The 26,009-nt window shown below is 44.3% G+C and overlaps 1 protein-coding gene across 7 annotated transcripts in view; it reads left to right on the forward strand.

Moving 5' to 3' along the window:
• The window catches only part of RNF213 (ring finger protein 213), a 135,791-nt gene that overhangs the window by 43,500 nt on the left and 66,282 nt on the right, over nt 1-26,009 (forward strand). For all 7 annotated transcript variants that reach the window (XM_077328190.1, XM_077328195.1, XM_077328193.1 and 4 more), the window contains 9 exons: nt 282-435; nt 3,495-3,617; nt 4,941-5,039; nt 11,758-11,880; nt 14,875-15,058; nt 15,765-15,938; nt 21,065-21,223; nt 21,509-22,104; nt 25,457-25,622. In XM_077328190.1, the coding sequence (XP_077184305.1) occupies nt 282-435; nt 3,495-3,617; nt 4,941-5,039; nt 11,758-11,880; nt 14,875-15,058; nt 15,765-15,938; nt 21,065-21,223; nt 21,509-22,104; nt 25,457-25,622 (1,778 nt within the window). The remainder of the gene's footprint in view (nt 1-281; nt 436-3,494; nt 3,618-4,940; nt 5,040-11,757; nt 11,881-14,874; nt 15,059-15,764; nt 15,939-21,064; nt 21,224-21,508; nt 22,105-25,456; nt 25,623-26,009) is intronic.

Raw genomic sequence — 26,009 nt, forward strand, 5'->3', positions numbered from 1 at the left:
TTCCTAAGAACGAGCCTTGAAAGGGTCCCTTCCCCTGGCTCCCAGCCAGGCAGCTTAAGGTGGCTTGGGCCGCTCGGACTCCGGAGCAGCTTACAGCCGGATCAAGTGGGGAAGGGCGGGAGAAGGGTTTGTCCTTAGTTGATTTCAAGGTGACTCAAAGCTTGGGCTCTTCTATCTTAGGTCTGCTTCCCTTCGCTCAGACTACTGAACTCAGTTCTGGGCCCTGATTCAAGTTTTCTTGTATTTCTAACTAAATCTAACTAAAATCTTCTGCAATTTAGGGTACCAGATCAGGGCGTTTGGAACTTCTATGTGACAGTCTGCATAAAACTGCACCGGATGATATGTAATAATGCAAAAACAGTTGATCTATATAGGATCCCAGCAACGTCTGCTGAAATTGTTTTAAATGTTTTGGGACTTTTACCTTTTGAGGTGAGCATCTGGCTGTTTAAAATTATACATAATCTATAACTCTGTCTTTATTCTCCTGAACAATTTCACCAGCTTTTATAGATGTGTTATTCTTAGGAGTGGCAGTGGACATACTGAATGTGCACTCTGCCTGTGCTTGATTTCCTTTTGGCTTTGGGGCATTTGTGTCATCCTCAGCCAGTTGTACCAATTCGGTTTTTGATAGGACAGACCAAAGGAAAGTTTCTCCTTCCCTACACAGAATATTAAGTTAATTTATGGAATTCACTACCACACCATGTACTGGAGGCCACTAGATTAGATTGCTTTAAAAAAGTATCAAACAAATTTCATTGAGGGTCTGTCCCTTAGGGTAGCTAAATGGAACCTCTGTGTTCAGACGCAGTACTTCAGGCTATCCAGTGCTGGGGGGGTAGATGTGAGAAGGCTGCCTCCTTCATACTTTCTGAGCTTCCAAAGACATGTGGTTGGCTGCTGGTGGAAAAAAAGATTCTTGAGCTCGATGAACCTTGAACAGACGGACCTGTTCAAGGTCATTTTATTCAGCTCTAAGCACTTAGCCTAGAAGCATTTACATTTGCTGCTAAATAAAAAATAATGAGAGAACAATTCTGCGGTATTTGTAACTGCTGCTCAAAGGTACGAGCCATTTATCCAACATCCTCTCTCAGATCAACCTGTGTAATTGATTTTGCCACACTGACAGGAGGGAGTGGGGGTGGTAAGTAATGATTGTTATGCACAATGCAGGGGGTGCAAAACACTTAGATGAATATACATGGTATTGGAAATCGCTCAGATGGCAAAATTGACAACTTACGTCGAAGATAAACGAATAGTGGACTTTAAGACAAAATGGAATTTATGGATAGAGTATATTAGAAAAAAGGATAGTTGTGGATTTATGACTATTGGTTATGATTTATAATTTATAAGGGGAAATTAGAATGGTTTGACATTTTGAACAGGAGAATTAATGGTTTTTTTCATATATTCTTCAACAAATAGAGTTGGAAGTTATTATTTGTAAAAGTAATATAATCTATTAACATGTAATTTTGGAGATGGCTAAATGTATTTTTTTGTAATGGATTGTTAAATTATTAAAAAAAAGATGAATATGCATGGTATGCCAGACATGAAGAAAAAATTGGAGAGTTAAACCAATAAAATGAGCTCATTTTAGGTTCAGCTGTATTCTTAATATTTTGACCCTTTGAACTGGTTTAAATACATTTTATGAAGAGTAATATAACATTAAATAAAATAACGATAAGCCATTTCTGAAAAATATTTTTTTCTGAATTTATGTTTTATCCACACAGCAAATTCTTAATGTGGATGAAGGGGGGCATGGGGCCAACTAAAAGGAGGGATCCCAAGCCCCAGCGCATGAACTTGTAGCTCTGCTGGAGTCCATGTGGCTGGAATTTAGCAGCCTCTGCCACCCTCTCCTTCCCCCTAAATTATCCTCCATAGGACTTCACTGTGCCCAGAACTTCCTATACACATTAAACAACCAATATAGTTTGACCTGAGGTACAAAAGAATAAATGGCAGTAAGCGAATGAGAAATCTCTCTTTGTTGCCATCATGTAACAGCAGCAGGAAAAGGCATCATAGCGAAACAAGATGCAGGAACCATGTTGTATACTTTTGAATGGCTATACTCACATCTTTCTGCACTATCAAGAGGGGAATGTTTACAAGGGATGGGCGATTTAAAAATCAGACAGACAGATCCAATGAATGAATGAACCCAGGACTCTGAATACAGCGTTATACCCTATCCTCCAGAATAATGGAAGCCTGTTCTTGGCCCCTGGGAATGCCCAGTGGCCACCCTGGTATTTGGGGAAAGGTCTTATGGTCACTCTTATTGAAGCTGTTTCTCAGCCTGAGTGTATTCTCATGTGTCTCATGGAATGTAGGATGGAACTTTAAAGAATAAATATTTTAACCGGGAGCTCCAAGAGAGAGATATTTGGACACATTTTATAAGTGTGGGAACTCCTTTATTTATAATTTTACCACCTTATAGTACCCATTATTATATCACATGAGTGTATTTAAATATTAGACCACTGAATAAGACCCCAAGAGGGATTGAAATGCGTTTGGTTTTTTGTCATTTACCCAAATGTCATGATCCTTTGGATTTGCACAGTAGTGTGCCACTAATGTTGATGTTTTAAAATTTTATATGTGCACATGAATTATAATAATTACTCTGCTGCTCCTAGAACTGAATAATCAGTCATGTTATCATCAGCAACATGATATAGCAAAGGCACACATAAACCGATAGGTGGCACAAGAATCACATCTTTTCAGCATGAGACATTCCACCTCCTCCAAAAAATAGAGACCACAAAAGAATGGACACCTCTTTGATCTGTGTCCAACATCCACAGAGAATTTAAGAGTCGAATATCCCTGCTTTAGGAAGTGAGACTGGCAAAAGCTACATGTTAAGCAAGCATCAAAGACATACATCAATTACATGGTTCCCTTCCATTGCTCCCACGTCCTTGCCTGGCAAGAAGATCTCCCAGCATTTATTAAATCCTCCATCTTCCTGGTGCAGCATCTTGGTATATACCATATTTTTCTAGTCTCTCCATTATCACAGCCCATTCCTCCTGGGGAGCAGGCACACTGACAACCTTCTCGCCAGTGCTCTCATGAGGATTTGCAAGGCATCCGTCTGGTCATCTGTGTGTAAGATGGACCCCTACACTTAGCTGAATCAGGTTTTAAAAGAAGAATCTACCAATGGGCTGCTCCCTAATGATTCCTCCATGTCTCAGCTTCTCAATAGACCGCAGATGTTATACAGGCCAATATACAGTACTAACAATTGTCTAATTATAGTGCCTAATGATTAGTAATGTGGGACAGCTCTTGAACACAATATGTCTGGGTTTTTGCTTATTGCTTTGTTCTGCAGCTTTTAAAATGTGTTTTTTATGTTTCTTACATTTATTTATATTTTTGTTAAAAATAAGGGCAGGTTGCCTCAGTTTAAAAGTTAGTAATCTTTTTCTTTTCTGCATAAGCCTTCCAGAGACATTTTCAAAAGTGTTTGTGAAGTTACCAAAAGTTGGCTCCGTAGAGTCCTTCCAAAACGTTTGCTGAAAGAAACTTCAATTCTAGCACTTACTTTTCAAGAGGAATTTAAGGTTTGTTCGGGCTTGGAGCCCACCCCCCCTTGCTGTTTGGTATGGAGAGTGGGTGGCCTGTTGTCACCAGAGCACCTGGGCCCTCCGAGTGACTTGGAACCTCCCGCCTTTGGCTTCCCTCAGAACAGCAGTCTAATCGGCCCAGCAGAGCCCAGTAAGATCAAGACTTGTCAGAAAGCCTCTGAGGGGGTGGCTAGCCACTTTTGATTTGGCAGGAAGTCATTCCTATTGGCAGCACTACAAGAGAGGGTGGGCCTTGCAAAAGGGCCTTGCATGGCCTCTATATTTGATCTTCCTTCCTCCCCAGGGCAGGCTTTGCTGTATGGATCCACACTGGTCCCTGGATCCTTTGCGCCCCCCCCCCCCCGCAGCCTCTTGGGGGGAATTGCAAAGGCCAGTGTCCAGGCGTAGATCATGGGAGAGATGCTGAGGGAGATCAGAGTGGCTATTACCCAGGCTGGGCCCAAAGACAGGGGATCCAAAATTACAGTCTCAAATAGCCTCCCAGCTTCTACCTCCCACTCCAACAGGAAGGGGATGAAGGTTCCCCTGTCCCCATCCTAAGAAACCACTAGTTCAGCCTGTTGTGGAGGTTGATGATGTTGATTCAGGGAGCTCAGAGTTCTCCTGAGAGGAAGGTGAAATGGAAAAACCTCATGTTACAACTATGCAAACCAGGCTGATCCTACAAGAGATACTTTCACTTTCTCATTCCAGTGGGGGCTTTGCATTTTAGCAATGCAAGGCTACCAGTAAGGAGACAAGGTTGTTTACTTGTAACTGTTGTTCATCAGGCATCAGGAGGGAGCTATACCCTCCCTCCTGCACCGCTGCATGTTCTTTCTTCAGTGGTGCTAGAGATGCTGATGGTAGGTGTGCTGTCATATGGGAGCACATGGTCCCTGGACGGGAGCAAAGTTTTTGGTTCCAGCATACAGTGTTCCCCAGAGGCACTTAGCTATAAAACCTCCCTGATGTCAGGCCTGCTCATGCACATTCCCCATCAGTGCCTGCACAGAAGACAATTAATGAACGACAGTTACAGGTAGATTGGTTTAGTGCTTAAGAGTGGTGGCTTCTAATCTGATGAACTGGGTTTGATTTCTCACTCCTCCACATCCAGCCAGGTGAGTGACCTTGGGCAGTCCTGATAGAGCTGGTCTCACAGAGTAGTCCTGTCACAACTCAGCCCTACCTACCTCACAAGGTGTCTGTTTTGGGGAAAGGAAAGAAAGGTGATTGTAAACTGCTCCAAGACCACTCTGGATGGTGAAAAGGGGTATAAAACCAACTCTTCTTCACTCATTTTTTCTTCTTCTGTAGGTATGGGATTTTTTCCTGAGAACAGATTTTCATTACGAGAATTTCGTGGACCAGTGGAAAACAACTTTAACTTCAGAGATGAAAAGCAGAATCAAACAGGTACTAATGTGTATGGAAGTAGCATTATAGGTGCCAACATCTCCCAACCTGTGGGTTGCAAAGCCAGTTAAAGTGGGTTGTGGGCTCCTATTGGCTCATGGTGACTCTTTCTTCTTTGCCTGGTGCCCAGGTGACCTCCTGCTGAAACACTGAGGGGGAGGAGTTTGCTTGCTTCTTTTTTTACAGAAGCGCCTTATTTACTGGGCAGCACTTTTTCTTTTCCTTAACCCCCCCCCCCCAATTCCTTTGATGTTAATACCACCTCACTATTTCTCAGCGGTCATTGAGGTGCATTTTAAAAGTCATATGGAATTGCTCACCTGTTGTGGGAGTGGCAATAAATAGCCAAAGGAATGACCAGCTAAGTTGCTTGTAAACTGCTCTTCCCTGATTTAAAAGTATCACATTTTTGCTGCTGTGAATAGAATTATCTCCTCATACCTTCTTCCCATGTAAGTTTATTTTACCTAAAGAAGGATCTCTCAGATGTACTCTCCGGGCACCACACACACAACGCTGCCTCGTCTCCCTCTCCAGCAAGAACTCCCTCTTCAACAGAACACTTTGTCAATTTCATGCAGGGAAACAGAGCCCTGCATGAAATTAATCATGGGTTGAAAATACCAGCTTCATTCACTCCCTCAAATCGGCCGTGGCAGAGACAGAGCTCTGAGCAGGATATACTGATGTGTGTTGAAGAGCAGAAGAAAGCTTAATGTTTAGGAACAGGGGTATAGGTTCCTTCGCAGCTCCTAATTCGCCCCTCCAAGTTTTTATCATTAACAGAACCCGCCCTAACTCCTCCCCAATAGCCCTTAGGGCTTTATTTTATAACCGCAGGAGCAGTTAAAGATATATTTAAAAGTACCGGACCGAGCACCGAGCCCTGAGGTACCCCGCTACTCGCCTCCCTCCAGTCTGATGAAACACCATTGACAACAAGTCTTTGAGTGCGGTTCTCTAACCTAGCGATCCCCAACCTGTGGGCTGCGGACCACATATGGTCCTTCGACTAATTGGAGGTGGGCCCCAAAGGACACCTTCTCTCCCCCCCCCCCCCCGGCCCTTTACAACACACTTCAGGTGTCATTGTCTTCCATCACTCCCAGATGGGACTATCTTGTTGCAGAGAAACAAGCTCAGGGTTCCCATTGATTTGTCATTGTCATGATCATAGCGATCAGAGAGCGTTAGGGCAGTGGTTGAGAGTAGAGGAGTAAACTACCCCCCACACACACACCAGGCCTCAGTAAAAGGTGTTGAGTGGTCCCCGGCATTGAGTGGTCCCCGGTGATAAAAAGGTTGGGGGACCACTGCTCTAACCAATTCTCTATCCACCTAACTATCTGAAAATCCAGATTGCAGTCCTTCAATTTATCCATCAGAACATCATGGGCACCTTATCAAAAGCTTTACTAAAATCCAAGTAAACGACATCAACCGAATTTCCACGATCCAGCAAACCTGTTACTTGGTCAAAAAAGGAAACAAGGTTGGTCTGACAGGACCTGTTGGAGACAAATCCATGCAGACTTCCTTGGATCATCAAATTGTCCTCCAGATGTTTGCAGATCACTCCCTTTAATATCTTCTCCATTATCTTCCCCACAACAGAGGTCAGACTCACTGGTCTGTAGTTTCCTGGGTCATCCTTCCTCCCTTTTTTGAAGATTGGAATAACGTTGCTCTCTTCCAGTCCTCCGGGACATCTCCAGTCCTCAAAGAGGTCCCGAAGATGATGGACAAGGGCTGTGCAAGTTCTCCGGAAAGTTCTTTGAGCACTCTCGGGTGCATTTCATCCGGCCCACGGGATTTGAACTCATCCAGTGCAGCTAAATGCTGGATGATACTCTCCAATTAATCCTTGGCTATCTACAGGAGGATGTGAAGAAACTAGACTGCCCTCTGACCGCTTCAACAACATCTAATGTAGGAGGAGAATGAGGCCCCCAGATCTTCTCCCAGATCCATCAGTTAAACAGATGTCAAATTGCACTCTGTGTTGCTTTGGACCCAGGGAACAAAGGAAAATGGCATTGTAAGATAGAGCTGACCTGGCAGGCCTATGGTTGAGGCCAGGAATAACATCATGAAGCAGTTGGCCTCGCCACTCAAGAATCTACCCAACCACCCAAAGACTAACATCTTAGAAGATCTAAAACTATAGAATAAGTAGTTTTAGTATAATGCAGTACCCAAAACTTTTAGTTTTGGGGGACTTCAACGTTCATGCGGATGCGCCGACTTGGCCTGGATCTAGTGTCAGCCATGGAGATACTAGGGTTCTCGCAGATTGTTGCTGGTCCCACCCATCAGGCTGGTCACACCCTCGATTTGATCTTTGGTGCAGGTGTAGCAGTAGATCTGGTGGCGAATAACATCGTTCCATGGTCAGACCACCATGCCCTGAAGGCTTGACTGAGGATACCACCCCCTCTCAGTTTGGGTGATGGACGTATTCTAGTCCGCCTGCGGAGACTCATGGAATCTGAGAGATTCCTGAATGCCCTGCGGGACCCGATACCCTCCGGCACCTCGTTGACGGCCTTAGTGGAGGACTGGCAGTCCCGCTTTACGGCCGCCATTGACGAGATTGCTCCTAGGCGCCCTCTCCGCCTTCGCCTCAAACAGGCTCCATGGTATTCCCAGGAGCTTCGGGAGAGGAAAAAGGAAGTGAGACGGCTTGAGCGAGTGTGGAGGAAGACTCGTGACGAAGCTACAAGGACATCTCATCGCACGCTTATGAAGGCGAAACGAGACTTCTACGCCGCAGAAATCGTGTCCGCAAGCTCTCGCCCAGCACAATTATTTAAGGTAATTAGATCACTTACCGCCCTGGAAGAAGGGCGACAAACGATAAGGGAATTGGAATTGAGCTGTGTGGCATCATCGAGCTATTTTGCGGACAAAGTCCTGTCGCTCCGCCGTGACCTACCTGCCATGATTGATACAGTTAGTGAACTGGAAGCTCCGTGGCCGTCAAGGGGGTTAGTGTTTGATGGCTTCAGGCGGCTCTCTGTAACCGAAGTGGACAAGTTACTGGGTTCAGTGAGGGCGACCACTTGCCCCTTGGATCCCTGTCCGTCCTGGTTGCTCAAATCGGGCAACCAGCGGATAGGAGGCCCCTTGAGGGAGATTGTCAACCTCTCCTTAACATCTGGAGAGTTTCCCAAGGGGCTCAAGGAAGCAGTGGTACGCCCCTTACTGAAAAAGCCATCATTGGACCCACGGAACCCCGCCAGTTACCGCCCAGTTTCGCATTTGGTGTTTCTGGGTAAGGTGATAGAGCGGGCCGCAGCGGACCAACTCCTAGGTTTCTTGGATGAAACTTCAGCCCTCGACCCATACCAGTCTGGCTTCCACCCTGGCCACGGGGTGGAGACCGTGCTGGTCGCCCTCATGGATGATATCCGGCACCAGCTGGATCGGGGCGGCTCCGCCATTCTCGTGCTTCTAGACCTGTCAGCTGCATTTGATGTGGTCGACCACGAGTTATTGGTACACCGCCTCGCCGGAGCTGGAATAAGGGGGACTGCGCTTCAATGGCTGGTCTCCTTCCTCCAGAACCGGACGCAGAGGGTTGCGATGGGGGAGAGTATGTCGAGCCCTTGTGAGCTCCCTTGTGGGGTTCCGCAGGGGGCGATACTCTCTCCCACACTTTTTAACATCTATATGCGCCCTCTAGCCCAGCTGGTCCGGGGCTATGGGCTGGGTTGCCACCAATATGCGGATGACATCCAGCTCTACTTCCTAATGGACAGCCGGCCAGACTCCACCCCGGATACATTTGCCAGCTGTTTGGAAGCGGTAGCTGGATGGCTCACGCAGAGTCGCCTGAAACTCAACCCCTCCAAGACGGAGGTCCTGTGGCTGGGCAGAAGAGGGCAGGACCAGGAAGCGCGCCTCCCATGCCTGAACGGGGTGCAATTAACACCTGCACCAGTTGCCAGGAATTTGGGAGTGACAATTGATGCCTCCCTCTCTATGGAGGCTCAGGTCACCAATGTAGCTCGGACGGCATTTTTCCATCTTCGCCAGGCCCGGCTACTAGCGCCCTACCTGTCCTCGGAACACCTGGCCACAGTGATCCATGCAACGGTCACTTCCAGATTAGACTTCTGTAACTCGCTCTACGCGGGCCTTCCCTTGTCTTTGACTCGGAAGTTACAGCTGGTCCAAAATGCAGCTGCCAGGGTCCTCACTAGAACACCTTTGAGGGCCCACATTCAGCCGGTGCTTCGTCATCTGCACTGGTTACCAGTCTGTTTCCGAATCAGATTCAAGGTATTGGTATTGACCTTTAAGGCTATACGCGGCCTGGGTCCCGTCTACCTGCGGGACCGCTTGGTTGCTTATGCACTCCGCTCTGCGGGTATGAATTTACTGGTTGTCCCGGGCCCACGGGATGTTCGCCTGGCCTCGACCCGGGCCAGGGCCTTTTCAGTCCTGGCCCCAACCTGGTGGAACGAGCTCCCAGAAGAGCTAAGGGCCCTACAAGATCTACCAGCTTTCCGCAGGGCCTGTAAGACGGAGCTCTTCCGCCAGGCATATGGTTGAGGCCAGGGCAGCTCTCCCACTAATCCATCAGAGGATCCCGTCCAATATTATCTCTAACACCGAGATCATTGTTAGATGTATTGTATTGGTGCCACCCTCTTCTGAACATTATTCTCTCCACCAGGCTGAACTAAGATCAGAATTGTGACCACCGCCGCTATATGTTATATGTTATATGTAACTTTTAATTGGGGTTTTTATGGGGATTTTATTGTGTTTTAACTATTTATGTTGTAAACTGCCCTGAGACCTATTGGGAGAAGGGCGGTCTAAAAATTAAATAATAATAATAATAATAATTTAAATACTTTTAAAAGCTAAATTAACTGTTAAATTGTTATAAACTGTTGTACATGTATTATATTGTATTGTTGTTACCTGTCCTAAGTCAACAGAGACAGTCCTCATGAAATCATCTCAGAGGGCACATGTCTAGCCTATGCTGAGGCAGCTGTGTTGGTTGCCAATTGGCTTCTGGATCAGGTTTAAGGTTTTGGTTCTTACCTTTAAGGTCATCCATGGCCTGGGCCCCACTTATCTAAGGGACCACTTGTCTCCTCATGCCTTGCGCAGAGCTTTGTGCTCTGAGGGTATGAATCTGCTGGTTGTCCCTGGTTCCTGGAAGTTCACGTGGCCTTGCCTAGCCGGAGCTTTTTCAAGCCTTGTCCCGACCTGGTGGAATGAGCTCCTGGAAGAGCTGAGGGCCCTGACAGAGCTATTACAGTTGCACAGGGCCTGTAAGATGGAGCTCTTTCCACCAGGTGTTTGGTTAAGGCTGGGCTAGGAAGATCTGGTCCCTCCCTGTACAGGCCACTGTATAGGCCTGGGAGGCACATGCTATGGTCACCTTGGCATGGCCATTTTTTTCTGAGGCTGATAGTAGATTCCTGTGGACTTTCGTAGCCTATTGTCATTGGCCAGGGTGGGTAGAGGGAAGGAAATAGTTGGTTATGCCGCTATTTATTGATGCGGGTTGTTGTTATGGTTTTATGTGTTTTATGGAAGATTTTTTATTGCAACGGTCCTTGTGGACCTCGTGAATCTCCATGAGCCGGTTGCTTGAGACTGGCAATCAATAAATATAAATAAATAAATATTTATTTATTTAAATGAAACTATATAAGCTCAATAAAGATCTGCATTTTACAACATTAGGAGTATTACATAAATTCTCTCTTGGATAACTTAAATTGAGTCCCAAATGTAAATTGGGGAGGGATGGGATTTTTAACCGTCATGTTAGTAGATTGATGTTTTAATGGGAATTTTAATGGGGTTATTTGTTGTGACCCGCCTCAAGCCTGTCGGAAGAGGCGGGAAATAAATATTATAATAATAATAATAATAATAATAATAATAATTAATAATAATTAATAATAATTAATAATAATAAATAATGGTTGTAAAATGTAGTTGAAATAGGTACATGAAGGCAATGGCTGTTGAAAGCCTACCATCTGAAATTCAGTGATAATAAATCAATAGATTGTCATGCCAAGTAAATTTGAACTTGTGGGTCATTATACCTGTTGTGTATGAGTTTTTCTGTGGTGTGTGTGTGTGTGTGTGTGTGTGTGTGTGGCCTTGGTACAACTCATATCATGTTCTGGCATCAATAAAGAGCTGCAACGATTCCAGTGTCAGTGTCTTACTCACAAGATCCAGCACGGATCTAACAATACCAGTAAGGCTGGCAACCAATAATACATGCAATACTAGAGGTTGTGTTTGTCCTGTCTTGGTTGCTCTTGCCTAGTCCAGCTTCATCAGATCTCAGAAGATAGATTCAAGCGGGTAAATATGTTGGTCCAAAGCAGCAGAACTAATTTTGAGCACAGTTTTCGTTTAAGACCAACAACTTTAAGATCAAACTTTGCAACGGTGCAGAGTAGCTGCCGCCGTGCATAATGGGTCAGGGTGTCTGTTGTGGGGAGAGGAAAGGGTAGGCGATTGTAAACTGCTTTGACACTCCTGGTAGATAAAAGCGACATATGAAAACCAACCCCTCTTCTTCTGTTTGGTCACCAAGGAAGTGCAGGGTTGTTAGCAAAGGCAAACCACCTTCCTATGTAAATAAAATGTTTAACAATAACAAAATTTCTTCCATGTCTTTGTATTTTTCCTAAAACCCCTGAATCCAGTGATTTTGTTCCCTTTACAGGAATGCGAAGTTCAACAGATTAAAGTCTACTGTGACCTCCATACAAAAGTTGAGGAACTTCACCCTCTGATTGGAAATACCTTGGAGAACTGTGCCATTGAAGCTGTTAATTTAGCATGTCAGGTAGTATTCTGGGAAATTGTGGGAATAGTTTTCTCACCAAGTATTACACAAGATTGTTCAAAAGTGTACATTTGAGCTGGAATAGATTAAACAGAGAATTAGGTATGTAAAATATGTATGTAAAATATTTCCAAGGACTGGTAGGGGAAATCTCATTTCCCACTCCATCCCTTTTTCTTCTTTTCCTTCCCTGGAATGTCCTGTAGCCTCTCTTTCCCCCCCTGTTTCCCCCTTCCCTCCCGTCAATCAACCTACCTTACCCTCTGTCTTCAGCTTTCCCTTCTTTCCTCTCATTGACACCCTCTGCCAGGAAAACTCTGGCTGAGTTGTGCAGTACTGATCTTTGCTCAATGAGGAACCTGCAAGGATTTGTTGGAGGCACCAATGATCCTCTGGCGGTGCAGACTCACACTTGAGATAAGCTCCTCCTCTAGGTGGCAGAGTTTCATGATCTGCTGAGTCTCTTGGCCAGGGAGCCGTGGAGGATCCCGGTCAAGTCGGATCTTCTGACATAGTGTCCATCCCAGACCAGACCTGTTAAAGCTCATGGATTGGAGATTGAGCGGACACAATTCCAGGACTGGTACCAGGACAGAGTGATGCAGACTTCAGTGGCTTCTAGGAAGGGAACTCCTGGACTTACAGGAGTTATGAACATACTTGGCAGGTTTTCTAGCAATGGTGCACCCAGAGGGGTCTGAATTGCTTGAGGCTGGGCGTTAGGCATTTTTTGGTCTTTCTGTAGGATAGCCTCGACAAGAAGCTTAGTACTAGAACCCTGAAGAGGCAGGTAGCGGCCATAACAGCAATCCAGTTGGCCAACAAGGGAAGATCTCTGGTTCAGCACCCACATGTTAAGAATTTTCTCAGAAGAATACCACTGATTCTTCTTCCTCTTCCTCATCCTCCATTTTTTCTCAGTCTCCTAATGCAGTGGTCCCCAACCTGCGGGCTCCCTCTCCCCGCCCCCCCCCCGCAGTAAAAAACTTCCCAGGCCGCAAGCTTGTGGCCCGGGAAGCTTCTTACTGCGGGAGGGCGGGGAGAGGGAATCAGGGCTGGGCCGCGCATCATGCATGCGCGGCCCGCGGGCGCGGCCGGCCCATGCAGGCGCGGCCCGATGCCCTGCCGGTCCCCAGCCTCGGAAAGGTTGGGGACCACTGTCCTAATGGAAAGACCTAGGAGAGGATTTGGTTTTTCCTGTGATGGACTGTCTGTCAGGATGACAGGCTTGAAATAAAAAACACACTTGGAAAAGTTGAATAGTTTATTCAGAGCAGATCTCCCAGGACTCACACAGCCAAATCTGGACAGAAAAGCAACAGTTCTTATCCACTAAATTCTCCCACCTTTCCCAGGCCTTGTACCAGCCCCCTCAGACACAATACTCCCCCCCCCCCCCATGCAGGTGCCAAGCTGGGAGACTATCCAGACTAGATAACAGGTGGCAATGCTGACCTTGGAATACAGTAGCTACTTCTGCAAGCTAGACAGTGAAATCGAAAGGAGACCGTGCACAGTGAGAAAAGAAGCATTCCAAGATGGTTACACAGAGGTCAAACAAGCAACTTCAAATCATGGTTCTGACATTGTCCCTATATGAACTGAGGACTTTTGGGAGAAGCCCCTCCCAAACAGGGATCGCAAGAAGCTCTTAACCCTGCCACCTAGAGAAGGAGCGTATCCCAAGCTTGAGACTGCCCCACCTTCAGACCAGCAAGAAGGAAGATTCATAGTAAATGAAACAAATCTTCTGTTCACCTATATTGTCCCCATATTATTTCCTTCTTTCTGGAAGCTTTCATAGTCTCAACTTAACTTTCTTTTCCTCTCCTCAACTAGTCTACCTGTCTTTTATCTGCTCCCTATCGTCAGTTATCTTTATTATTTATTTCATTTAAATCTCACCTTCCTTTATCATGGGTATACAAAGTAACTTATGCTATTCTTCTCCAACCATATCCTATTAACAACCCTGTGAGGTAAATTAGGCTGAGTGTGTGTGACTGTCCCAAGATGATGCAGCAGATTTCCCGAGCAGACTTGGGTTTTTATTTTAGGACTACCAATATTGTAGTCTGGAGCTCTATGCACTGCACCTCATTGACTTTTGTGCAATGGCTGCTGTTGAACAGTATCAAACAGCCAGGCAACAAGCTCTGCTTCTATTATTTGTGAGTGTTAATTACTGTGTGTATTTTGTGTGGCTTTTTTTTTTTTTAGATACCAGAATTTTCTGCTAACCAGAGATGTTCAGCTTTATAGAAAGAGTTCTTATCAGTTCTTGGTTCCAATTCATGAATTTAATTATCTATAGTTTGGGTACTGTTGAGAATTAGATATATTGATATTGACATCCTGCCTCTTTAAATTGCTTAAACACTTGATCCAGTCAGTTCACTGAAAAGCTGAACTAATTTAATAATGGTCGATGTCAACATGACTCCTAAGATGTAAAAATCTGAACCCTAATTTTGTAACTTAAAAAAAAATAGAACCAGCTCAGCATGGTGCCATCAATGTTGAACTATGTAGAGAAGTTGGAAACATGTTATCCAATTACATTTTTGTTTGCCTCTGTTTAAAAAATGGAAGACATTAAACTAATGCATTGCCAGCTAAATTCACCCATTTGTACAAGATCAGTGGGTGCAGGGGAACACCTATGCTCACAAAAGGGTGGGAGGTCTAAGAGTTTTTCCAAGATTGTGTTGTTCTCATCAACTACTTCAGAAGGGGCATCTTGTGAGCAGATGTAAAGGGATGGTGGCAATAAATTAGCTTTGAGATATGATCCACATTGGAATGCACAAAACAGTGAAAAAGCTTGTGTTTCAGGTAATTGGATTCTATGACAACTGTTGAAATTGGTCAACTTGGGCAGCATGATGCCATGAACATTAAAGTTCTATGAAATAAAATAATACAAATGTGAAATTTGCTATATGATGAACTCATTGTTTTCCAGTACTTAACGTACTTCTATGTTTTATGTAGACTCAGAAAAACCTCCTTGACATTATATCCTCTTACAACCTGAACAAGATGGGTACCCTTCTGTCTGCTGTCATCATAAAATCATGGCCATCTGACAGGGAAGGAAAGCCTATAAGTGACTTGGAGGGTGCCCTGAATCATCTTCTCAGTTGGCCAGACATCAAACATCTTTTCAACTTCAATGGTATTTATTAATTGGGAGCAGAATTCTGATTTCAGGAGGGAAATTGTCCAGGGTATCTAACAGCACATTATTCAGCACTGATTCAAATTGCAGATAACTGAAATGTGACATTATAGAAAGGAAAAGTCATATCAGACTTAGCCTTAAAGAGAGTAATTAGGTTGAATGGATTTATTTCAATGATGATTTAAGGAGTGCATTAGTTATTTGTGTGCTCCTTGTTTTATGTGATGTTTCATCTTCCATTTTCTCATGTATCCCATCATTGGGACTGTGTTTGCAAAACTGAAGGGTTAAATAGATTGCAGCCATTTAAATGTACCAGTTCAGCTGGTCCGCCCCATAACTCTTAGGTTTAAATGGCTACCAACCTCTTTCACTGTTAGGTTTAACTGGCTGATTCCAAACTGCTGAACCAAGTCAGCTAAAAGTCAGGTAAATGTTCAGGGAATGTGATTTCCCCAAGCTGAATCTTGGCTTTTAAGCTAGTTTGTGCCTCTTCCTAGTTGTGATGAACTTGTAGAATGGTGTTTGGTGAGGTGAAATGTGGCAGATGTGAAAAGTAGTTATAGAGAATTTGAGAGGGACAAACCTTGCAGATGGTTTGCTTTTAGCTGCATGGAGATGGAAGCCAATTCTAACAGTTTCAGAACTAAGAACAAAGATTGCTTGGTTTTTATTTGTTGTAATGTTATTGACTTAACAGGGTCAGGTGGGGATTTGCTGGATCAACTTACTGATGAAGCAAAGGAGTGCATGACGATTGCTGACTCTATATACACAAACATTTCCCAAGAACTTGTTTCAGGCAATATCCTAGTTAAACCTTTGGAACTAATTATTAAGTACAAGAAACAGTTTCTGTCCATTTGGGAGCTAAGTGAGTATGTTTTTTTTTTTTTACTGCTTTATAGGGGCATGTTAGGTAAATGTAATAAAAACAACAGTTTTATATTGTGTGTAAACATTCTTATTAATTGTTTGAGAAAAGTATGTAAGAAAGATGGGGCTCCTAACCTGAGTAGGAGCAGGATGCAGATAGCCCTTAAATAAAGCCGAGCAAAGCTGTGTTAGAGCAGGGCACTGGGCTACGTTGGCAACTAAGGCTTGCCTCTGTTAGGCCACCAAAAATCATGCATTAGCTCAATTTCCAGGGTGGCCGAGGCACAGGGTGAGGGAGTCCTACAACAGTTTGTGTAGGAAGAAGAAATAACAGGTGCAGCAAGGACAAGCATCCCCCCCCCCGCAGTGATTTATTGTTATTTATAAAATAGCATGTCAGTACAATATACCAGACAAAAGGTTAACAGCCCAAAGAAAATAAAAATTTAAATTGAGAGGAGGGAAATTGCCATGACTTCCTCACTCACTGTTTTAAAGATGATACCAATAGCAATCCTAAAAATTGTATACAGAGCAAGGTTGGAAGAGATGGACTGTACTATATTGTAAAAGTACAGTGACAGTTGTTTTCCATCACTTGGCTATCCAGAATGCTCAGTTCTCTATCAGTGGTGAAAGGTATCCAGAAGTGAGCTACACCGCCGTTCACTCAAGGTTGCGCAAATTGTTTTTGCATTGCTTTCACTTTTGGTTAGGAGGCAAGCCCCAGTCCATGTCCTGCTTCAGTTTGCATCAGATGAACTTCCAAAGGTCTTCAAAACTAAAAGTAGCCTGGAGAGCAAGTGTGACACAAAGCATTTCAGCTTATTGAAAAATTTAGGTCCATAAGGTTCTCAGACACCAAAAAGTCTTCTGGCATGGTGGCTGCTTATTGTAGTACCTTTCCAGAGCATTCTGCTAGGATGACTCACCAGAGTCAGGACTTCCTGTGCAGTGAGTAAGCAGCAATGGGACAGGGAAGTACAAAAATACCAGCATTCTCCCTTTCCTCCCATCCAAGGATTTTTAATGGGGTGTCCTTACACTTGATTATATGCTCATGGATTACCAGCAGGCTCATTGAAGACATTAAGTATAACTTCTAAAGAGCAAGAGGGAAAAATGGAAGTGTACACACAGAGTCCACTCTACCTCATAGTCTACCTCCCCTAAATGCCCCAAAAATCCAAGAGGAGCTCTAGAGGCATTCTTTGAAGGAGACTGGCTTGTATTCTCTAGACCTAGAAGGATACTTCTATGGGCTGAGTCAGAAGAAGCAATTTCAGATGCAAAAATAAGTGAGCCCTCCTTCCTCCTCCATGACTCCATCCGGCTCCACACTGCTCCCTCTGGCCATTTCAATTCTACTTGCTCAGATTCAGAATCTTAACACAATGGACAATGAGAGGAAGAGGCATCATCAAGAAAAGAGAACTCCAGTTCAAGACCAGTCTCTACCAGACTTTCCCAGTAAGAGGATTTTCCTCATCTTCTAGCCCAACTGAAAGGGGAACTCCAGATTTGCTTTCGTTTTTTGACAATCTACACAGACCCCATCTATTGTCCCTTTCTCAGACTCCTTTGAAGAAACTCTTGAGAGGCAAGTAAGTTGTCCCCAGAGGTGGCAAGGACCTGCATTCCATGTGGGCATCTTTCTCCTCTCCTGGTTGCCACTTCTTCAGGTTCCTGTAGCGGTTGCCCCCAATAACAACCTTTCTTACAGGGGCCATTCTGTGCAAGGATGGACATAATTCCCTCAAGGCCCTGCAGACAGAAAGAGGAGCTAGCACATCAATCTCTTAAATCATCAGAGCTAGCATATCAGTGTCAGTCTTTGTTAGGGTAGTGATTCTTTGTAATCATGAGTTCTTGCAGAACCAAAGCCCTGGTCCAGTCACATTTAAAACCAGTGCTGCTAAGGATTAAGAGACCCTGAGCTTTCATCGCCAGTGCCAGCGTGGATGCCATGCAGTTTTCTGGAAGATCCCTTGCTGCCAACATCATGATTTGACTTAATTATGGCTGAAGCACTGGAAAGTGGTCCACTTGTCAAAAAAACAACCTCTCATTGGTTCCCTTCCAAGGTAAAAAGCTGTTTGAAGATGCAGCCCTGGATAAGGTCAAAAGAAAGGACAAAAAGAAGACCACGTTTTCAGTCTCCAAAAGGAACAAAAGCAAATCCGCCATGCCTTTCCAGAGTTTATTTTGCAAGTTCCAGAGACAGTACAACTGCAGAGGCTTGAGGTGTTCTAAGCCCTCCTGGAACAATCAAAGATTCCTCCCCAAGCTGACAAAAGCATCTGAAGCCAACCAGCCTTTTGGAAGTGACTGTTCTGCCAGTGATGCCACCATGGGTGGTAGCCTCCAGGCCTTTATCATGTCTTGGAGATGCTTCAGTGAGAACAGATAGTTACATAGTACCATCAATCATCAGGGCTACATAATTGAGTTCATCCCCCACGGGTTTTATTGAATTCTCTTATCCCCCCCCAATCTAAGAACAATCAAAAATACACATTCAACATGCAAGCCATAAGATACCCCTGAGCATTCAGGCAATATAGCTGGTTCCAGAGATTTAGAAATTTTCCAGAATTTGCTCTTGTCATGTTATGCCCTAGAAAAAACACAACAGAGAGCCTTTCCCAATACAAAACATCTCAAAATGAGGTATTGTAAAAGGCCCTTATTATGGAGACACTCCACTCCATAGTGGGGCCTTGCAACTAGGGGACTTCCCCACCTCTTATGTACCTCAAGAAATGTCTACATGTGTCCGTCCATCCCATTTCCAGAAAGTCCCTCTGCTTTGCATTTTTCAACTAGAATTTCCAGTAATGGGTGCTTCTATTTGGACTATTGTCCTCACCTTGAGTCTTCACTAAGTTGATTGTGTTCATGAGAAAAGGAGTACATCGTTGTCCCTACCTCAGCAGTCTCCATTAAGATTTCCCTCCAGACACAGCGTGACCAGGGACTTTCATAAAACATTGGAAGTGCTAGTGAAGCACAGTTTTCCTCGTCAGTCACCAGGAAAGCTCACTAACTCCATCTAGCATTCAATGCAATCTTCTTCCACTCACACAAGCATTCTCAGAAAGAGCGATGATTAGAGCATGTTTACTAGGACCAATGGTCTCCAGCATCAACATAGTTTTGTGGACCAAATTGCATTTGCACATGTTATATTAGCTGCTCCTTCCTACCAGAACACCACCTACACTGTGGCCACTTAGTAATCCCATTTCCAAAGTAAGGATTTTCCTTTTTAGCTGTGATGGACAAAAAGGAACAACCTCACAAAGGGAACTCCCTTCTGCAAACCTTCTCAGAGACCATTTACATACTGGAGGTTTCATGCCTGGCTGCAGGCTGGAGTTTTAGTTGTGGCAGGTTGCCCCACATCTTCCTGTACCCACACAGGGGAGTATTTGGCCTGGTGCAACTTAGCTACCCTTGATTTATGCTCCTGCTTGGGAGCTGGGGCAGTGAAGTTCCCAGTGCGTAAATGGTCAGATACAAATAACCACAGATATCAACCCACTACCAATACCTTTTGGAAAAGGGCAAGTAGAACTTTTCCAAATCAAGGCACATTATTAACTGGTTAGAGCTCAGAACCATCCAGATGGCACCACTGGCCTTTCAGCTGTAGATAGGGGACACTCACCTCACAGACAATAGCACAGCTAAAACCCATGTCAGTGGGCATCAGATCCCACTCCTTACAGAAGGAAGCCATTCTCCTCCTCTGCTGGACAAAGAGCCACAGAGTTTCCCTACTGGCCCTGGACCTCCATGGTGTCTTCAACCAAAAATTGACTGACTCAATTAATAAGAAGTGGATCCTGGCAAGTGGGCACTGAGCCTCAGAATGTTCTGGATGGTAATCATATATTTGGGCAACCTGATCCTGAACCTCTTCTGGGATACCTTCCTCCACTGATAGGAAGCAAAACACTGACTTATCATGGGGGTCTCTTCTGCTTAGTGGAATGGATAGTACTGTTCCATAGGATGAGAATGTTTGAGAGATGAAGGTAAAAAAAGGGTTCCACAGGAGAACTAAGGAATTCCTCGTGACTTGAACCTTGGCTAATATCAATAGGATACCCTACCTGGATATGTAAAAATAACGTGCATAGCAGTGCTTGCAGCGCAAGTGTTGGGGAGGGGGGACCTACTTCTGAGTGCTTTCCATTATAGTGAGAAGAAAAAACCCTCATAAACCCAAGGTTTATCTACCTGGCATTGGCCAAGGTCCTTAGTCTCCATGTCATTGTATAATAGCAGATGAAATTTTAAGCATCATTGATAGATTTTTGTAGCTGTTCAGATGGGGATTTAGCTTTTTCTATATTTTAGTAATCTGCTTAGAACAAGCAAATTGAGAGAGAGTTTGATAGGTAAGATATCCCTGTATCTTGGAACGATCATACCCCTTTCCTGCCAGCCACTTAAATTCATTCAGCCTTTTACTGGGCTTCCTGCAGCCAACACTGATAACTGAAAACTTGAGGCACTTCCTTTCCCTTCAGCCTACTCTTGAGTTTTCTGGAGCCATCTCTGCTGGAGGGCTCGAGCCTGCTTGTTTGCCTGTTGCATGGGCAACTCTAAGGTTTGGGGAGGAGGAGAAGGATCTAACTGGGCTTGAGGGCAGTTGCCGTGGTGTTACCGATGGGATGAGTTTTGGGTGCTACTGCTTCCTTTGGGCAGGAGTGGGGCAGGGGAGAGCAATGATTAACCAGCAACCTCCATTCCCCATGCCAGACAGCCCCTTTTTACTACAATTCTAAAATTACCAGTAATCATCAGTAAGCATAAAACAAACACTACTTAGGTGAATTTTCAAAATGTGAATCTGACAGAGCTATACTAGTAACACACTAGGAGCAAGCTCCTTATAAAGCATGGGAATTTAAAAAGGAACAGTGATGGCTTGTCCCAAAAGATTTCTTTTTTGCTCCCCAGAATGAAACGGAGTAGAATAGGCAGGATGAAAAGGACCTGGAGAAGCATGTTAATTTGGAAACTAGTATCAAGCTAGAGGCAGTTTTGTGTAGGTGGCAAGCAGGGGGGGGGGAAGGGTTTGTACTGACTTGTAATCTCAGATTTTTGTTTCAGAAAACAAGCATCTTTCAACTATGGAGAAGATGAATCTAAAGCATGATCTAGAAAAAGTGCTTCAGTTGAGGTTTGAGGAACTGAGGTCAGTCAAGAAAGAGCAAAATCTATTGGGATCCTTCTTGGACATGTATAGGAAGGTGCAAGATTTTGTAAAAGGTAATATGTAGCATCTGTTATTAAGAAAACTACTTTGTTTCTACTGTGAACTCCTTTTGTTGTGGTGAATGTGCTTCTAATGTTAGAGGTGGAAGAAAACTTGCATGAGAAGGCAGCAGAACTTGTCACACCAGGAAAGCTGAACACACAATTGTGTAATTGTGTAATTAGCCTTTTAGGCAAACTACTCAGGATGTTGTGTGATGCTGAAATATGATTTGTTGTGCCAGGAGAGAAACTGAGAATGTGTGCATTCCATGTTACAGCTGTCTTTTCACTTTTCAGTGGACGTTTCTGAAATTGAAGAAAAGCACAATGAAAATCTGAACTCTAAAGCACTGAATGAGATTGTGACTGTGAGACATCTGGTTGACCATGATTATGGTAACATAGAGGTCTATTATAACCTGAGTCCAGACCAAAAGAATATATTTGAAAATATATATACATTTAAAGAGAGCCATATCTTCCGGTACTGTTGGGTAAGGGCAGCCAAAGACTTGCTGGGCAGCCAGGAAGACTTAATTGAAGAAGAAGACGCTTTGAGTCTTGATGATGTTCTTAAACTCATATATGAGCCTTGTTACAGTGACTTCTGCCGACTCTATAGTACACTGGAATCTGGAGAACTCACGTTTGCTGAAGTGAACTCGCTCTTTGGAGATTTTACTAACAATTATGAAGAGCTAAAAAAGGATTTGAAGATGATGTGCAATCAGTGCCATAAAGATGATGGTAAATGGATAAACGAACGGGTTCAGCAGATCCAGCAGTATCATGAATTGCATTTAGCTGTGGACTCTGCTAAAGTTATTAACAAAGTCAAGGAAGATTTAAGTCTGTCTGGTGACTTCACAGTCCTTCGACTTCTGCTGGACTTTGTAAGTATAGCTCTTCAAAATTATTATTATGTAAAAAAATCCCTAGCTGACTTCAAATGTACCAGTCAGTCACATCTTGAACTTCAGAAAGTCATCCCAAGGGGAATTTGTATTGAGTGCTTTTCTATGCAACCCAATATCTTTATTCGTTTATTCAATTGGATATTTTATGCCACCTCTTCAGAATCCTGCTCGAGGTGGCTTACAATTAAAACAGCCTTCACAATTGAAGCAAGCCATAGGGCATAAACAGTATAAAAAGCTATCCATAAAACACAAACAGGCCATGTAAAAACTTCACCTCCAGCTATGGCAGTTCTGATGTCCCAGAGGAGGGTGGTGGTGGTGGGAAAGATCAAATTCAGTGGGAAGATAATGATATTTAATTGACATATAAGAACAAAAATATCAAGAAGTGTGTTTTATTTAAAACACTGGTCAGGAAGATTGTTTACTGTCTTTCTGTACAAAATTCCATTCTTGCTGGTTGTTATAAATATTAATATGTTTGCATAACAAAGAATAATGCAGGTTTTATTTTTAGAAGGTATATACTGTGGAGATACAAATCCACATTTTTGTGATGGTATCTTCTAGAACAAGAACTAAAGTCTCCTGGGTACATTGAAAAAAACTTACCTAAATATTCTTTACAGGAAATTATGGAGCAGAATGAAATTGGGCCTCTAATGCATAAATTACTGGAATTCGCTTACAAAACTATTTTTAAACATTCCATATATTGTACTGTTGAATTATGCATTAATATCCCCTATTCCATGATGAAATACCACAGAACAGTGTGTGCATGAGTGTTATGTGCCACTAAGTTGCTTCTCATTTATGATGACCAGCCTTGTTCAGGTCTTGAAAATGGAGGGCCTGTATCAGACCTTGACTCCCCATACCAGAAGAGCAACAGCCTAATTATATTTTTATATTTTTAATTGATTAACAAGAATGGACTCGTTCTGCCACTGACGAAAGCACTGAAAACAAAATACAATCTAGGGACCGTTCTGGTAGAGTCCAAGTCTTCTAAATAAATAAAAGAGATAACAGAGACTCTTAAACTTTTGATCTTTAATTAGGCCATTGGACAGATTCTTTCTTTCTTTTGTGGCATTGTTGCACATGGCCATCGCTGTGTCCCTGGTTAGGCTCCCGTCTCTCCACTGACCAGATGATTGCAGTGCCAGCTCCCTCCTCTTGCATTGGCCTGTGAGCCATCTGTTCAGCAGGTGGCAGTAGTGAAGTACAGGGCCAAGACAACCTTTTCTCCTTGGCCAGGCCTGGGATCATCTGCATTGTAGGTGGATGAGTCCCTGGGCCCACACGTCTTCTGAGGACAAGGTGAATCCAGGGTAGTGCCAACTGTCCTGTCCAGGAGCAGCTTGCACAATTGCAGGTGGATGTGTCTCCCTGGGCACACCTTTCCTTCATGGACAATGCGAATGTAGGGCGGGGCTAAACTATCCAGAAGAGTTGATCAAATGGGTGGAAATGGAGGCAGGCAGAAATCACCCCAAAAGGAGAAGCAGCTCAGGGAGTTGGTGGGTTGAATCAGCATGGAGATCTGAGGCAGTAAAGTCACCCCAGCAGCTCCCCGGGACTGGAATAACTCCCCCAAAGTAGGGTGTATATAGGAAAGTAGAGAGGTGGACAGGCAGAAATCATTCTGAAAGGAGCAGCAGCTCTGTGTGTGCGTGAAGTTGAATTGGTGTAGAAAGCTGAGGAATTAAAGGTTCCTAAAGACTAACAATTCTCCCAAGGCAGAGTGTGCATGGGGAAGCAAGCAGACAGGCAGAAATCACCCAAAAAGGAGTGGAGAGCTGAGCAGTAGAGTCACTCCAGGTCCCCCAGGACTGGAACTACTTCCCCAAGGCCAGGGTGTGTGTGGGAAAGTAGGCAGGCGATCAGGCAGAAACCACCTCAAAAGGAAAAGTTGCTTGAGTAGTGGGTGGGTTGAATTGACTTAGAGAACTAGGTCAGTAAAGGCACCCCAGCCAGTCCCCAGGTATACAGGCAGAGGTAATCCCAAAAGGAAAAGCAGCCCAGTGTGTCCAGGAGGGAGAAAATGGCAGAGAAGCTCCCCCCCCCCAAACACACACCTCCCGCTGTGAAAGTAGTCCAAAATGAAAACCCCCATGGATGGAGCTATCCCTCAAGGCTGGATTGCAACCCAAAGTGATTGTGTGAAATGAAATTGAAAGAAAGGAAGGGAAACCAACCGTCAAGGAACAGCAGGAACTTCCGCTAAACAAATTGCCCATGTCACAAAGAAGTATACAGTAGGGATGCCAACAATATATCATGTTCAGTCTCTAGCATGAATATGATTCTCCTCTGACAGACAACTAACCTGAATTGAGCATCTGTCTGGTTTTTGTTTTGTTTTTTGCCTTCCCTTGAACAAAAATAAAGTACAAAGATTATTGATTTACTAGAGGCCAAGCCTGTTGCATTCAGGAATACAATGGGAGCTAGATTAGGGTGGGGGGGTGGAATGGAAGAACTCTGCAGGCAGCCTCCCCCTCCTCCCAGGATCTGGAAAGGTGGCAGGGATTTGCGGCCTCCAAGCCTCAGAAGTGGAAGGAGGAGGGGGTGGTCAGAGGATGGAAGGGTATTGGCTGGATGCCGGACAGACAGGGAAGCCGGTTGGAGGAGGAGGAGGCACTCAGGGGCAGGACAGCCCCTGAGGTTAAGCGCTGAGTGGCACTTAAGCCATGAGACACACTCCTCTTCTAAGGCCTCACCAGGAATATATTATGTGGAAAAGATGATTGCATGGGGATATGCATTCCAGTAAAAGTAATGAACAGCATCCAAATTTGGATACAGATTTGCATGCACATGCCGGCTATGTTTACAGTTCCTTAAGGCAGAGGTCTCCAATCCCCGGTCTGCGGCCCGTTACCAGGCCGCCAGCGGCTGCGCCTGCCTTCCCCTCCCCCCACAGCGAGAGGGGGGGGAGAGGCAGGCGTGGCCGCTGGCACGCCAGTGACGCAAACACGCACGCATGGAGCCACCGCGCATGCGTGTTTTCGCCCCCTGCTGGCAAAAACACGCATGTGCGGCTGTTCTGCGCATGCGCGTTAGCTCCACCTAGTGGCAAAAACGTGCATGCGCGGCAACTGCGCGTGCACATTTACGTGCAGCTGCTGTGGCCGGGCCGCCGGCTCTCTCCCACCCTCGGAGGCGGTCCCCGAATACAAGAAGGTTGGGGACTGCTGCCTTAAGGCATTGATTTTTTTAAAAAGAATTAATGTGATATCAAAGACTATGTGGCAGAAAAGTATAAACCCCATTACAATAGACATTTTTGCATTGTTAATCTTTTTTTGCTTTTCAGAGAGATGAGTGTCAATCTTTTCAACAAGAAAAACTCTCTTGCATGAGTCCTAAATTGATACATGCTAAGAAACTGCTGCAGAACGTCACTGAGAGACGTCTTAGGTGCCTCGAGGCGCTTACTCTCAGGATGGACTTTGTCAACTGGGTCAGAGAGGCTCTGGAAGGTAAAATAGAAGAAAATCTTATGAGTTTATTTCTTGACATCAATTGGGAATTATACTCGGTATGCTGATTTCTCAGATTCTTATACTTAACTTTATTGAGACTTGCAAGAAATCATTTTTGAAATAAGTCAGATGGTGTCCTTCCTTTGCACTCCCCATTACCTCCTCCATTTCTTAACCTGTTCTCTTATTTTGTTTTTGTATTTCTTACCTTGTTTAATTTTCTTGTACATTGTCTCCTATCACACACAAGCATGCATTTATGCCAAACTTTTATTATGCCTGCATTCTTGCACACAATTTCACGTAGGATGCTTTTGTGGATGTGCAGGGTAGATGCAAATAACTGTACAAAGGTGTTAAGATGTGGACCATAAAAGTGTGGCG

This window comes from Paroedura picta, chromosome 3, assembly GCF_049243985.1.
Source record: "Paroedura picta isolate Pp20150507F chromosome 3, Ppicta_v3.0, whole genome shotgun sequence".
In the NCBI taxonomy this organism is placed as follows: Eukaryota; Metazoa; Chordata; class Lepidosauria; order Squamata; family Gekkonidae; genus Paroedura; species Paroedura picta.